Source organism: Scyliorhinus torazame, chromosome 18 (assembly GCF_047496885.1).
Source record: "Scyliorhinus torazame isolate Kashiwa2021f chromosome 18, sScyTor2.1, whole genome shotgun sequence".
Lineage (NCBI taxonomy): Eukaryota > Metazoa > Chordata > Chondrichthyes > Carcharhiniformes > Scyliorhinidae > Scyliorhinus > Scyliorhinus torazame.
Window position 1 is genome coordinate 150,642,995 of NC_092724.1, and position 15,498 is coordinate 150,658,492.

Genomic DNA, 15,498 nt, shown 5'->3' on the forward strand with positions numbered 1-15,498 from the left:
GGATTGTTTCAATTGCAGACTTGTGATATTCCCTCAGTACTAGAAAGAGTGATTTCACCAATCCAATTATTAAAATGTTTTGCGTAGGTTATTTAAGTCCACTAGCCCTTTTTACTGCTTCAATTCATAGCTCCCATTTTATTACAAGACACACGATCCCACATCCCCCATTCAAGAATCCAGTTTATGGTTTAAAGTGATTATTAAATGAAAAAAATCCAATTAAAAATTAAAGCTTTTCCAATGTTCCTTCACTAAATTACCAGAATGACAGTGCCACTGTAATTTTAACATCAAGAGAGCCACATTATATTTCTGCACTGCTTCTAATGGTGCAATTTTGTACACAATTTTGTAGGAGACAAATTGCTCTGTAAAAAATGTTAGGTTTTACAGGTAAAAAGAGAAAGCATTCAATTTTTAACACAATCGCAGGACTCATGATGAGTGACACTGGACTTGGCTCTGCAGCAGAAGTATTTCAGAATTACAGTTCACTAGATTTAAATTGTTCTTAGATAAGATTGTGGACAATGGAGGTGTAAAATAGTGCACAATCTTTGAAATGAGGCAGAGTCATAACTTGTGTTAACTTGACATAGGAAACAATATATTTCAGAGTCAACCAATCTTGCAGTGGTGTCTTCAGATAGGTGTTTCATATGCAAAGGGTCTGATACACATTTCAGGCTTGGGCACTGCATGCTGATTTTTTTTCTTTTTCTATGTGGGAGGCAGCACACCTTTGGCCAGCAATGAAAAAAAATTAAAAGATTACTGGTTAGAACTATATTAATTAAATATGTAATTTTAACAAAGGTGAAAGGAGTATCAGATTGGTTTTGTTTTAAGATGGTTATGTTTTAAGTGTCTCTTAATTTAAGGTAAAACAATACCCTGAATTCTGAGCGGGTGTGAATTTGCCTGGCAATAGACCCATGTAATTTGGTTGTCATGGAGATATGGAGGGATTTACCACGCAACCCGGCGCGAGACGGCCTGCCATTGACCAGCGGCAGGATCTTCTGGGGTTTCCAGTTGAGTGCACCCCTCGTCGCAATGAAACTCAGGGTGGGGGGTGTGCCCTCAGTGGGTCTGGATAATCCCGCTGGCATGAATGGCTGGAAGGTTCCGGCATGGGAGCCCAGGTCAAGCCCAATTGAAAGTCACATGTGAGCTTTACCACCTGGATACAGAAGAAAAGGCAGGTGTTCTTGTTGCTGACAATTTACGGACTCAAGAGGCAGCCATAAAGAATGCACAACAGGCCTAACCCTAACCTTAATCCTGTTGCGGGACAGAAGAAAAGGATTTTAAAGAGTTAGAGACCACAGAATCACCAGAGCCAATCTTGAAACGAAAGCTCCAATCAATTAAGGTCAAAAGATTGATGGGTAGCACGGTGGCGCAGTGGTTAGCGCTGCTGCCTCACGGCGCCGAGGTCCCAGGTTCGATGCCGGCTCTGGGTCACTGTCCAGGTGGAGTTTGCACATTCTCCCCGTGTTTGCGTGGGTTTCGCCCCCACAACCCGGGTAGATGGATTGGCCACGCTAAATTGCCCCTTAATTGAAAAAAATGAATTGGGTACTCTAAATTTATTTTTTAAAAAGATTGAGTGATGAGGACTTTGTTTAAAAGAAGCTTCACTTTGATGAAGCAGGGAGATGGGATCATGTTCGAGCCGGGAGGAACTTTGAACTTTAACTCAAGACTACATTTTGATGGAGAGCGTGATGTAATGTATAAACATGGCATGTTGTGTTAACAAGTTACTACGGGTACATTTTCTGTAGTTAAGATTAGTTGCATACAGAGAGTAATGTTAGTTTGTGTACATTTGTTATTTTGAAAACTTAAACTTTAAAATCATGTGTGGTCCCATGTGTAGAACATTAGGGAATTCATATCTCTTTTTAAAAGTTATCAGTTTCTGTGGGGATTGTAACAACATTCTCAAGAGGCGAGAGTGAATTCACCCTTGGCCGGATTTACCAACCACTCCACCATTTTTCGGTAGGGGAGGCAGCCAGCTAGTGGGATTGACCGGTCCCGCCGTTGTCAATGGGATATCCCATCGACTGCACACTCCGTTGCCAGGAAACCTGTGTGTCGGTGTGGGACCGGAATTTTCAGCCGGTGTGAACAGCCGGTAAATCCCGCCTATTTAGTCCCAGAGACAGACCTAAGAATCCATTCATATTGCCATGAAATGTTAAATACAGCCTCCCATGCAACGTTACCAGACAAAGTTAAAGCATATGGCTCAGTTTCAGTTCCACGAGATAGCAGATTAAAAAATAAATTTAATTGTTATGTATTTACCATTTCAATTAGTCCACCACACATACAAGCCTCTACTTAGGGTAGCTGAGAACAATAGATAGGAAAATGGAGCCAAAGGAAGTGAAACATTAAAAAAACATTATATACATAAAATGAACATGTACCTGGTAATACTCTTGAGATTGTTTTTTAAATTCATCTGAATCATGCTGAGCCACAGAGACCACGATCTCACAGTGTCTCTTCATAATGTTCACAAACTGCAGCGGACTATTTCGGAGAGCATCCCCCCTATCAAACCATAATGAGGTATTAATTTCCGAGTAATGTGTCAAAAAGAATCATTGTGACCATCATCAAAACTTATATCTTCCAATAAAGGATGAACAATGTTGTTAAAATAACAATCGGGTGGGGGAGGGGGGGCGGCAAACTGGCACAGTGGTTAGCACTTTTGCCTCACGGCGCCAAGGACCTGGGTTCAATCCCGGCCCCGGGTCACTGTCTGTGTGGAGTTTGCACATTCTCCCCGTGTCTGCGTGGGTCTCACCCCCACAACCCAAAGATGTGCAGGGTAGGTGGATTGGTCAAGCAAAATTGCATCTTAATCAGAAAAAAAAAATGACAATCACGGGAATTTCATCGACGTATATTGGCTTGATTTAATAAATTATTACTAATACTAATCTTTAATTCGTAGTAAGAAATTAATAAATAAAATGTATTTTCCACTCCAAGTTGCTAATGTCCCCTTCTAATGCCCCCTTTTCAAATCTAAATTTAAGTGAAAATATTATCACTTGGCAACAATAGCACACTCAATAGAAATAATATAAAGAGATAGCAACTTATTTTAACAGTAAGCAAGGATCCAGTGCATTCATCTCAAAGTATAATTTATTAGAAACTTCAAAAAAACTAGAGCTGAAAACAAAATGAGCAACAGAGAAAACTAACTCTGCTGAGTTGGGATGAATATATATCAGCTGTTCAGACCGGTGAATATGAAGATACATACCACACAATATAATGAAGAGTTGGCACACACAATATAATGAAGAGTTGGCACAGACAATGAGCTCATTAAACTTTGCACCACTGGCTTTAAATAGTGTGCACATAAAAATTTGTTGCAAAATTAGTCATTTGTAAAGGTAATGGTCACTTAGCAGTGAATATTCAATGAACATACTCAGTCATCTGAAGAGGATCATTGACTGAGGTGTGGACAATTGGACAAAGGTCATAAATCCCACTGACGAGTAAAGCACCTGTGGAGAGATAAAACATGGTTCTGTAAAAGTCCTTCCTGTGTATTTCCTTTATTCCCATTTCTTTTATTATTTTGGTCTGTGGACCCATAATCGGCACATGCCTTTCAGCAGAAGGCTCAAAGTTGAAACAGCCTGCTTGTCAGGACACTATGCTCCCAGGTTTTATTTTTGGAGAGGAGAAGCCAGACTCCTTGGCACCAAGTGGAACTTAGGAACCAGGTTTAGAGGGAGTCTGTTCGATTGGTTATCTGGCAACCGGTGGGTTGGCCAGGGACAGTGTCCTGCCTGACACTTTCTGACAGTACTGGGCAGAGGTATTTAGACCTTGGAAGTGAAAGGAACTATCTCTCACTCTCACTCTCACTCTTTCCAGCCTGCTAAAGTGAAAGAACTGCGGCAGAATTCTCCATCAGTGAGCTCCTCCGCTTTGCCGGTTGCACGCCTACCTTTTCCCGATGGCATGGGATGGCCACAATGGAAAACTCCATTAGCCGGCTGCCGGAACGGAGGATCCCGCTGCCGGCGGGGGCTGCCCCACCGGAAAACAAGGCTGACAGGATGGAGAATCCCACCCTGCTCTATTGCTCTGCAAGCAGAGTGCTTGACACATCCTTTGCTGTAAACCTGAAATGATGCTGAGTCTGCAGAGAAGGTGGACAACCTTGCAAGAGAAAACCATCTCAAACCCAGAAGGAAGTACCAAAACAAAATATTGAATCGCAGAAAGACATTAACTGGAAATCAGTGTGTCAGAGATCCTTATCGTTTAATTTTTAGTAATATGTTCTTTCTCTTTCCACCATCCTTTCCACCCTGTGCTGTTTGTCTGTGTTGTGTTTGTGTGTGTAGAGACTGGGTGAGTTAAGAAGGGGGGGTTGAAAAAGGGTTAGTAGATGGGCAGTTACATTTCTGGCTGTTTAATTATAATACTATGTTATAAAAGGTTACTTGTGTTGCAAAGTTACAAACCTGGTGACTAGTTTATTGGGCTCAACCAAGGACCTCGTGTATTTTAAATGAAATGTAATTTCACCAGTGTTACAACGCTAGGTCAAGTGGGGCTAGAATAGGCAGCATGGTGGCGCAGTGGGTTAGCCCTGCTGCCTCACGGTGCCGAGGTCCCAGGTTTGATCCAGGCTCTGGGTCACTGTCCGTGTGGAGGTTGCACATTCTCCCCGTGTTTGCGTGGGTTTCGCCCCCACAACCCAAAGATGTGTAGGCTAGGTGGATTGGCCACGCTAAATTGCCCCTTAATTGGAAAAAATTAATTGGGTACTCTAAATTTTTTTTTGAAGTGGGGCTAGAATTGACTGCACTAGCCCAGGGTCTCGTGTCAGTTCTGTATTGTACCGTAAGTCTATGACCAAGCAAATCATGATGCTGCAAATGATGCATTCAAAAACCAAGGGAAGTGTGACATCATGTGAAAGTCGACGCATGAAAGGTGGCTCCTGGCAGGGTCTTTGTTTTTGATTCCTTTTACTTGTTTTGGGGGCGTTTTTGAGTCCAAATTCCTTTAGTGGAGTTAGTGAATTTTTTCCCGACAGAGGCATGTCAGAAGCGTTGACGGAAAAGCCCACTGGAATGAAGGCCCAGGAGAGTAGCCCGTCGACGGAGGTTGAAGGAGGGAAGCTGGCTGCCGCACCCATTACATTGGACACACTGGCTGTATTGATAGCACAGGAGCTGTAGTAATTTGGCACGGTGATGGACAGGCAGTTTGAGCAGCAGGGCAAGGAAATAAAGAAGTCATTTAAAGCCACTGGACACACTGGCTGTATTGATAGCACAGGAGCTGTAGTAATTTGGCACGGTGATGGACAGGCAGTTTGAGCAGCAGGGCAAGGAAATAAAGAAGTAATTTAAAGCCACTGTCGAGGAAACACTGGGTCATATTCATAATCAGTTAGAAAATACTTTAAATGTGGTGAATTCATAAGGTGAGACGCTGAAGGGTGTGGAGGATGCCTTGTTGCGGCATGAGGGACGTTTCGCCCCGTTAGAAGCGGAGTTGTTGCATGTGGCGAATGGCAACAAGATGGTGGGGCTGTCAGAGGAAGTGGAGGGGGTCAAAGCCGACTGAGTACTTCTCTGAGACGTTTTCTCAGCTAGTGGGAAGGGATGAGGTGTTTGCTGCTCGAGTTGGATGGAGCTCACCGGGTGCAAGAAACAGAAGCCACGGCCAAACGAGCCACCGCGAGCGGTAATTATCCGCTTTCACTGTTATCAGAGGAAGGAGAGAGTCTGCGTGGGTTTCCTCCGGGTGCTCCAGTTTCCTCTACAAGTCCCGAAAGACGTGCTGTTAGTGAATTGGACATTCTGAATTCTCCCTCTGTGTACCCGAACAGGCGCCAGAGTGTGGCGACTAGGGGATTTTCATAGTAACTTCATTGCAGTGTTACTGTGTCAAGTAATCTTCATTACATTGGATCAATATGAAATGCATTATGCTATATTTCACTATTTTAAAGGTAGCACTCATTACTGGGTAAGAGTAAAAGAAAGGTTGTTACGCATCTGGCTATTTCTTGATCTGAGAGTGCTTATGTCCAAAATAGAAATGTCTTCCATTCCCAACACTAACATGCCTCATCTTAGTGCACACAACAATTCATTAAAAGGTGCCAAGTGATTTTTATTTAAGGATGGAAGAAAGAAATTCACTGCAACTTTATGTTCCCAAGCAGGGTGACAAGATGTGAGTTCAGCTCCCTAGGAACCCTTCTATTATTGTAATGAAAATGACTGAAAGCAAATGCAAGTGCAGGAATAGAAGGACCTCAAAACCTTCCTGTTCTTACCTTTAATATCAGGGAGGACACCATACTCTGCCCAATCTGTACAAAGTACCATGGCTCCTAAATGGGCACCAGCAGAGTGCCCACAGAGGTAAACACCACTGAAACATATACAAAAGGTTAGGAGTACAAACAAAAAACTTCCCCCTCCGAAAACTACGATGAATATGCAATTTTTCTGCTGGATTAACAGCGGCCTCTCAGTTAACAATTCAAAGTAGAGCTGTGCAAAGTGCTCTGCACTGGTGGATTCTGATGTCACAATTCAATTATACTCAAGAGTTTTCTTTATCGTGGGAAATATGTAAACAGTGACCATTCTGAACATATTCTCATCGGGAGTAAAACATGAAATTTGGTCCCTCTTGCCTAATAATCTCAATAGAAAATATATTTTTGAAATCAACCAATTTGGCATCAGCTTTAGCCACAGGTGCTCTTGCCTCCAGGGATCCACTGCATGGTTCACAGCAGAAAAACCGAAAGAAGGAGTTGACATTTCTTGAATTCACAGGTCAGCAAAGAGTAAGTGATTAAGAAAAGCCGTGTGTGCTGCCACCCCAACTGCATAATCAGTATTCAAGCCATCCCAGTGCCTGTGATATCACTGCCAGAGATGAGTGAGGCGGCGAGCGCGGTGGCAAGTGAAATGAAATGAAATGAAAATCGCTTAGTATCACAAGTAGGCTTCAAATGAAGTTACTGTGAAAAGCCCCTAGTCGCCACATTCCGGCACCTGTTCGGGGAGGCTGGTAAGGGAATTGAACCGTGCTGCTGGCCTGCTTGGTCTGCTTTAAAAGCCAGCGATTTAGCCCAGTGTGCTACACCAGCCCCTGCTGTGGAGGAACAAGTGAAGCAGCGAGTGAGGTGGGAAGTGGAGGAACAAGTGAAGCAGCGAGTGGGGCAGGGAGCGAGGTGGGGAATGGGGCGGTGAGTGTTTAACAGGGACACAATAATGTCAGTGGCACAGTACATGCCTTTATGGGTGGAGTGATTGCCAGCTCCCTGTTCCGTGCGCACAGCGATCACTTCAGCAGCACCAGCATCCTGTTCCAGTGTGGTGGCAGGAGATACAGTGATTTAGAAATGACGAAATTCATTCACCATGTTTGATATTTTTGCATTTAAAATTACTTTTTAAGTTGAAATGCCTTAATTATTTACATGTTCATTGTGAAAATGTTGATATTCTATAAATTCTTTAAATAAACCACACTGTCCTGCTTTGAGGTTGATCCCTTATATTAAAACTTACCTGTTGCATATGCCATAGGACCATAAGACATAGGAGCAGTATAGGAGCCCATCGAGTCTGCTCCGCCATTCAATCATGGCTCATATATTTCTCAACCCCATTTTCCTGCTTCTCCTCATAACCCCTGCCCTCTTACTAGTCAAGAACTTGTCTATCTTTGTCTGAAAGCCACTCAGTGATTTGACCTCCACAATCGGCTGCTGCAAATGGGCAGCACGGTGGCGCAGTGGTTAGCACTGCTGCCTCACGGCGCCGAGGTCCCAGGTTCGATTCCGGCTTTGGGACACTGTCCGTGTGGAGTTTGCACATTCTCCCCGTGTTTGCGTGGGTGTCACCCCCACAACCCAAAGATGTGCAGGTTAGGTGGATTGGCCTCGCTAAATTGCCCCTTAATTGGAAAAAACGAATTGGGCACTCTAAATTTATATTTAAAAAAAACAAAAAATCTTCTGCGGCAAAGAGTTCCACAGATTCACCACCCTCTGGCTGAGGAAATTCCTCCTCGCCTCTGTTTTAAAGGCTCATCCCTTCAGTCTGAGGCTGTGCCCTCGGGTTCTAGTTTTTTTTTCCTAGCGTGAAAATATTACAAAGTGTTTACAGCCCAGAAACGGTCTTTTTCATCTAACAAATACATGACAGCGTTATGCTCAATAAAACTTTCTCCCACCCCTCTTCATCTAATTCCATCAATATTTCCATCTATTCCTTTCTCCCTCATGTGTGAACCTAGCTAACTCTTGAATGCATCTATGCTATTCAGCTCATCTACTCCCTCTGACATCTCTCTAAGTAAAGACATTTTTCCTGACTACCCGATTGGGTTGACTAGCAGCTACCTCATTTTTAGCGCTAACAGCTCTGGTCTTGGCAGCCAGCGGAAACATAGGGGCTGAATTCAATACCCTCTGAAAATGAGATAACTTCACCAGCCCACCAAACTCTGTGCTCTTTGCAATGATTTCTGCATGCAGACAGTCTTCATTGGCTGCATGGCAATTGTCAAAATTGTGGTGTTAAAGGCAGAGCTGTAGTCAATGAACAGGAGTCTGACGTAGGAGTCCTTGTTGTCGAGATGCTCCAGGGATGAGTGTAGGGCCAGGGAGATGGCACCTGCTGTGGACCAGTTGTGGCAGTATGCAAATTGCAGTGGATCAAGGCATTCTGGGAGTATGGAGTTGATGTGTCTCATGACCAACCTCTCAAAGCACTTCATAATGATAGATGTCAAGGCCACCAGACGGTAGTTGTTGAGGTACTTTGCCTGGTTCTCCTTTGGCACCGGTATGATGGTGGTCTTTGTAACAGAGTAGGGAGAGTTTGAAGACGTCCACGAACAGTTGGCCCACACAGGATCTGAGTGCACTCGGTCAGGAAATATCGCTTTCCGAGGCTTCATTTTCAAGAAAGCCGATCTGACTTCGGAAGCTGTGACGGTCGGTATGGGTGTGTCCGAGGCTGCTGGGGCAGTTGACAGTGGTTTGATGGTTTCCTGCTCGAACCGATGCAACCTGGGACAATACAGGTTTTCGGATGTTGCCCCGGAGATCTTGGTGGCGTTGAGGAAATGAGGGATGTTCTGTATTCACAGGGGAGGGGGTGGTGAGCAGGAGAAACATAGTCAAGACGCACTGGGAGCAGATAAGGTTGAAAGTTAGTGTCAGGGATCAAGTCCTGAGGACATGAATGCAATGCCACAAGAAATGTAATGACTTCAAGGTCAGTGGCTGCGTCTTCAAATGTCAAATCCTACCAACTGCAGACACTGCTCAACTTACTGGCGGCCCATCACGCACTACCAACAATTTCTGTCAATAAGAACATTGATCTGACGTTCACATGCTCACCTCGCCCTGACACGTTTTGTGACAGCTCATCATCAAAACAGATTGCAGGGCACTGTTGGATTTATCTACTTTTTGGGGTCCTTTAAGAAATCAACTAAATACATCCTGGGAAATAAAATGATTTTTAGAAATACTTAGTCTGCAAAAGGTATAATCAATGTTCTGGAAAATGAGTGAACTGTTGAACTCTTAAGGTGATGTCTGCAGATGCTAACAAGTTTCAAAGAATGTGCCATGTAAGCTCTACCTAAAGAAACAATAATATGGATATGACATTGTATTGAAGACACATTTCGTAAATTGCAACAATCAAGTAACCATAGCAAGGCTAGTGGCTAGTCATGATATAAAGACTTTAACCTTGAGAAAGAGCATGAGAAACTGTATTGTGTCTTTAATATATTGTATTAATATTAATTAATTTTGAGTAACTGATTAATGTTTAATTAACTAATCACCTGTTGAATGATTGATACCTTTGAGCGAATCAGGAAGTCTCAGCCGAGAGTTAGAACCAATGAAAAATGAACAAGGGACTAAACTATAGATAAGGATTTCCTTCAGAATAAGATCGTATGATTAATCTTTGAGCTGAATTCTAGCTTTCCGGAATTCTTGAAGCATCTGTTAAATTACTTTTCATAGAATTTACAGTGCAGAAGGAGGCCATTCGGCCCATCTAGTCTGCACTGGCTCTTTGAAAGAGCACCCTACCCAAGCCCACACCTCCACCCTATCCCCATAACCTGGTAACCCCACCCAACACTAAGGGCAATTTTAGACACTAAGGGCAATTTAGCATGGCCAATCCACCTAACTTGCACATCTTTGGACTGTGGGAGGAAACCAGAGCACCCGGAGGAAACCCACGCACACAGGGGGAGAACGTGCAGACTCCGCACAGACAGTAACCCAAGCGGGGAATCGAACCTGGGACCCTGGAGCTGTGAAGCAACTGTGCTAACCACTGTGCTACCGTGCTGCCCTGTTACTTTTGTTTTCAAAGTATTTTCTTTACATTTTTCTTGTGTTTATGTTTTAATGCTTTTTTGCCATAAGTTTATGTATTACTTTGATCAAAGTTTTGATTCAGTTCTTATGCAAGTGTATGAAGTGAATATTTAGCAATAAAATCATGTTCTGGACACCTCCAATCAACCGGACTCTTTACCTTATTTGGGAGAAAAATAAAAGATCTTACAGGCACACTTTCCTCTCTCTTGGAGGATCTGGTGGCACACAATTTGAGGCAGCAGAAGCTAACTGGACGGGGACAGGCATGGCTACATGTCCTTACCCCTTTGGGGGAGATAGTGCTAGCCATTATTTAAATGGCCATACTGAGTCTGTGGCCAGCAGCAAGGCTGAAACCAATGAAGGTGACAGTATCCTCATACCGTCTCACAACCCATTTCTCCCTCATCCCATAATCTCACCTGTTTACAAATTTCACATGGTACAAGCATGCACCTCTTGTCTTCCAACCCTTCGCTCACCACATTACGCTGTGCCTTTCACCTTTCAGATACCCAAGTGTTGAAACCTAACCAGGCGTTGGAGGAACACTGAGGAGAGTGACGATAAAGACACTTTATAGCCACCAGCTCAGATACTAACATAATGCACATTGATTGGAGGTGGAACCTGCACATGATGTGACATTGGACAGGAGTGACCTGCAGAAAGGGCTGGGGGCAAGGGATATTGCAGATGCCAGCTTATCACAGGGTGAGGGTGCACATGGGTTCAGCTGCAAATGCCGACTTCAATGTTCAGCCAGCCAACACTGATGAGTATGCAAAAAAAGCTTGCTGAATTGGAAATCTGCCAACATCCAGGAGGATCAGCACAAACTTTGTGCAGAGCTTGGAGTACGTATCATGGAAATGAGTGATGGCCAACTCTGTTTGCCCACTTGTGAACTCAGTCACAATGTAACATCTACCGGCCAATGTCACAAATCCATTGCAGCACCAATAGCAACCACTGAAAGTGCTGCAGTGTCACGCAAGGTCAGCTTGTTGCCGCGCAATGCCAGCTTGATGTTATGCAAGGTCAGTCTATTGCCATCATGTCTGTGGATAACAGTGTTCAAGGGGACTTGCAGATGTCAGAGCAGTCCAACAATCTGCCCTCCACGGCTACCAAATGGAGCTACTGCCACTCCAATGGGACGGCCTCTCAACAATCCTCACAATTTGTTGAAGTTCTGAAATAAGATTTTGACAGATCTTACCTCAAAGCAGAATACTGCTGCACAATTGAAGCTACACTACGTCGCACCTGAGACACAATTAAGTCCATATTACCTGAAAATCCAAAACAAAATAAAACTTGGAATTAGTTTCATGCAGGCTTCAATCTGCTGTAGGAGCATTTGATTATTTAAAGCAAAAATGTAACATTCATAGGATCCCTACAGTGCAGAAGGAGGCCAATCGGCGCATTGAGTCTGCACTGACGCTCTGAAAGAGTCCCCACCGAGGCCCCCTCTCCCGCCCTATCCCCATAACCCAATAAACCCATCTAACCTTTAGACACTAAGGGCAATTTTGCATGGCCAATCCACCGAACCTGCACATCTTTGGACTGTGGGAAGAAACCAGAGCACCCAGAGGAAAATCACGCAGAAACGGGGAGAACGTGCAAACTCAACATTGACAATCACTTAAGGTCGGAATTGAACCCAGGTCCCTGACACTGAGGCAGGTGTGCTAACCACTGCCACCCTAAAGGAGCTTAACTAGGTAAAACACTATACAAGAACCTAGAACCATTTGCTCCATCTTAATAAAACAGTTGATATCTTTAAAAAGAAAGTTTCAACACTGCTGGAAATGATGTACAATAAAACCAAAAGAAAGAGATAGCAACAAATGGAAGACAGACAGGAAGTGATGCTTAATTTACACTTTTACGGCATCAGTTTATCATTCCAGTAATTAACTTACTGCTTACAATGAAGTAGCTTAAATACTGTGACATTAGAATTTACTTCAGGACAAATGTGTAAGGGATAAAAGTTTTAAATGCCCATATTTCTGGTCTTGCTGGTCCTGGTAACAGGGTCTGGGGGTTTGTGCCTACCTTTTGGTGCCAGGGCATAATCGACAGCAACAACAATTGCTCCAGAATTAACCAGTGGAGGTACCATGAAACCAGACAAGTCTTTGCTGCAAATAATAATGCAAGAGAGTAAACCTGTTGAAATACTGATTTATGTTTGGTGTTAACAAACTAGCATTACAATGTCCAAAGTACCATTTATAATCTTGAACCCTTGTTATCTCATGAAGTCCCAGAAACTGTTTTTAGATGCCATAGGACGGGATTCTCTGGTTGCCTATTCTGAAATCGCGTTAGACGATCGTCCGGAGAATCCCTGTTTGCACCAAAATCGGAGGCGGCGCCGCTTTTCGATGCTCTGACCCCTCGAAAATGGCATAGCCGTATGGACGGCCTCAGGACATCATCTGAAGGCCTCCCCCGATGCTCCGCCCCCGATGGGCCGCGTTCCCGACAACATGGAACACTTATCCTTTTTTTTCCGTGAACCCGGGCGTAGCGGCTGCGGACTGAGTCCAGCACCGCCATAGTCAGTGAGGGGAGCCGTTCCGCTGGCAGGAGGGGCATCCGTCGGGGCTGGTGGGGGTGGTCCTGGGGTGGCGAGGCTGGTTATAGGGGGGCAGTTTTTGGCATGCCAGGTCTGCGCGTGGCGGCGCCATGTTGCACGTGCGGCAGCGGCAGGCTGCCGCTATGCGCATGCACGGCCACAGACCCGGCAATTCTCCGGCCGTATCCGGAGGTAAATCCGGGGGCTTTATGCTGCATGGCTGCTAGCCCCCCACCAGACGAAGGGTCGGTGCAGCATTTGCGCCATTTTTTCTGGCGTAAAACGCCACTTCACACGCCGGCGTCAGCACTTAGTCGGCAAATCGGCGAACCCAGCCCCATACCTTACTCCAGTACTGGCCTCTATTATAACCCAGGTATTTTATCTTTGACTAAACTCCATAGGAGCCTTTCATATACTACAGGGTGGAACAAATTTTCAACATTGCTTTCCAGGACTCACCTAAGCAGCTGCCAGTAACCTCCATGAAAATAGATGAGCAGAGCAGGAGCTGTAGTTTTACCAAAGGAAAGATAATGTTAGGCGGCCTTCACTCCAATCCCATTATCTCTATGAATCTGGGTTAGTATTACAAAAGATTTAATGAAACCATTGTGCAGTATCAACACGTTACATATACAAAGCCAGAGTACACACAAACATACGATACACAACCATACAAATTAAAGCAGGTGTAGGCCAGGAAGTAGCAGAATGTTCAATGTTATTTTGCTGACACAATATAATTAACTTATATTGACCATTGGTAGCTTTTGTTTCATTATTAATAGCTAAAGTCTTTGTGGTGAAATACATCACTAAGTACACAAAGGGTTAATGTACATACACTACACCTAGCTAGACACTAGAGGGAGTACCAGAGACATGACACACAAGACAGTCAACCAATATGAAATGAATGAAAATCACTTATTGTCACAAGTAGGCTTCAAATGAAGTTATTGTGAAAAGCCCCGAGTCGCCACATTCCGGCGCCTGTTCGGGGAGGCTGGTACGGGAATTGAACCGTGCTGCTGGCCTGCCTTGGTCTGCTTTAAAAGCCAGCTATTGAGCCCTGTGCTAAACCAGCCCCTGTAGGTCAGTAAGATAGGACACGACCAATGGGCAGTCACGATACACACAGAGGTGACACGACCACAGGAGGGCATTACACCAACCCATATAAAAGGACACATCACACATGCTCAGTCTCTTTCCAGTGGAGACACTCAGTGAGTACAGACACAAGGTTGATTGAACATCACAGCCACCACGTGGATTGTAGCAGACTGGTTCATCAGTCTGAGTAGCTATAGCAGGATCAACAGTAGCGTTGAAATCAAGTAGGAGAATTGTTAATAGTTTAATAAACGTGTTAAAGCTATCTCCAAGTCTGAACCTTCCTTTGTCAGAGTGCACATCAAGGAAGCAGCTTATGCTACGTCAAGAGCATAACAAAACAGTCTTGTTTTTATCTTTCTCTATTGCCCAACTGCCCAAGATCACGCAGAGTTTCCAAACTAGGAGGTAGACCAGGTCATCTAACCCAGGTAGCTTCAACTTGTCAAGGGAAACCAGCCCTACTTGAATTTTCGCGTAAGTAACCATTTAAGTTTTTTAATCTCAGGAATCTGCACCCAGGGTTAAACTATGTTCTATTCAGTTCACTTGGCTGCTTGAGAAGCTGAACAGATACTTTAACCCAGTTGGCGTCTAAGAGTCTTGATTTCTGCTTGCTAACCAACATTGTAAAAGTTTATTGGGGAAGCAATTAATCTGGAAAATACTTCCTCTTCCCAAGTCTCACTTGCTTTTAATAGACCAGATCTTATTATTTAGCAACTGGACCCAGATTTTCAGCAATGTCTTGCTTTGAGTCATGTAAATGATGCCGCTCTTCTCTTTAGCTCTTTGCCAACTCTTGCACTTGGGTTCCTCATGATTCCCATGACAACTCATTAGTATTTTTGCACAAATGTGAATGGTGAAAACAGGTGATTCTAACTTTGACCCACAGATGATTTCACATGAACAGGGTGAGACCCTGCAATTTTTCCATGACCAAGTAACCTTTTCCTGGAACTCATCAGGTTTGACTTTAGTCCTAGTGGCAAGAAATCACTGTGTAAAGTCACAATTGTGCTGTTTAGCTAGTTGCCTTACTTAATTGATTATAGTCTTCCACAAACCTGTTGATGGATTTAGAGGTAGATAAATGTCTAATTTTTCACCATCACCTTGTCCGTAGGCAACATCTAACCAGGTCTGAGCAACATTGCGACCTTTTTCAGTACCTGAAGGAAGACACAAAATGTTCGATTTGAGTATCCATTTTAGAAGCTGTGTGGTGATGCAGCCCACTGGAAAGGTAACATTAGTACCGAAGCCCAGAAATGAAGCAGAGTCCCGTTTACAAAATAAAACACAAGCT

The 15,498-nt window shown here is 44.0% G+C and overlaps 1 protein-coding gene across 7 annotated transcripts in view; it reads right to left on the reverse strand.

Moving 5' to 3' along the window:
• Positions 1-15,498, reverse strand: part of afmid (arylformamidase) — a 62,540-nt gene that overhangs the window by 16,235 nt on the left and 30,807 nt on the right. For all 7 annotated transcript variants that reach the window (XM_072483585.1, XM_072483590.1, XM_072483584.1 and 4 more), the window contains 7 exons: positions 15,257-15,361; positions 13,530-13,578; positions 12,542-12,627; positions 11,691-11,763; positions 6,359-6,456; positions 3,476-3,554; positions 2,448-2,574 (listed from right to left, as the gene is read on the reverse strand). In XM_072483585.1, the coding sequence (XP_072339686.1) occupies positions 2,448-2,574; positions 3,476-3,554; positions 6,359-6,456; positions 11,691-11,763; positions 12,542-12,627; positions 13,530-13,578; positions 15,257-15,361 (617 nt within the window). The remainder of the gene's footprint in view (positions 1-2,447; positions 2,575-3,475; positions 3,555-6,358; positions 6,457-11,690; positions 11,764-12,541; positions 12,628-13,529; positions 13,579-15,256; positions 15,362-15,498) is intronic.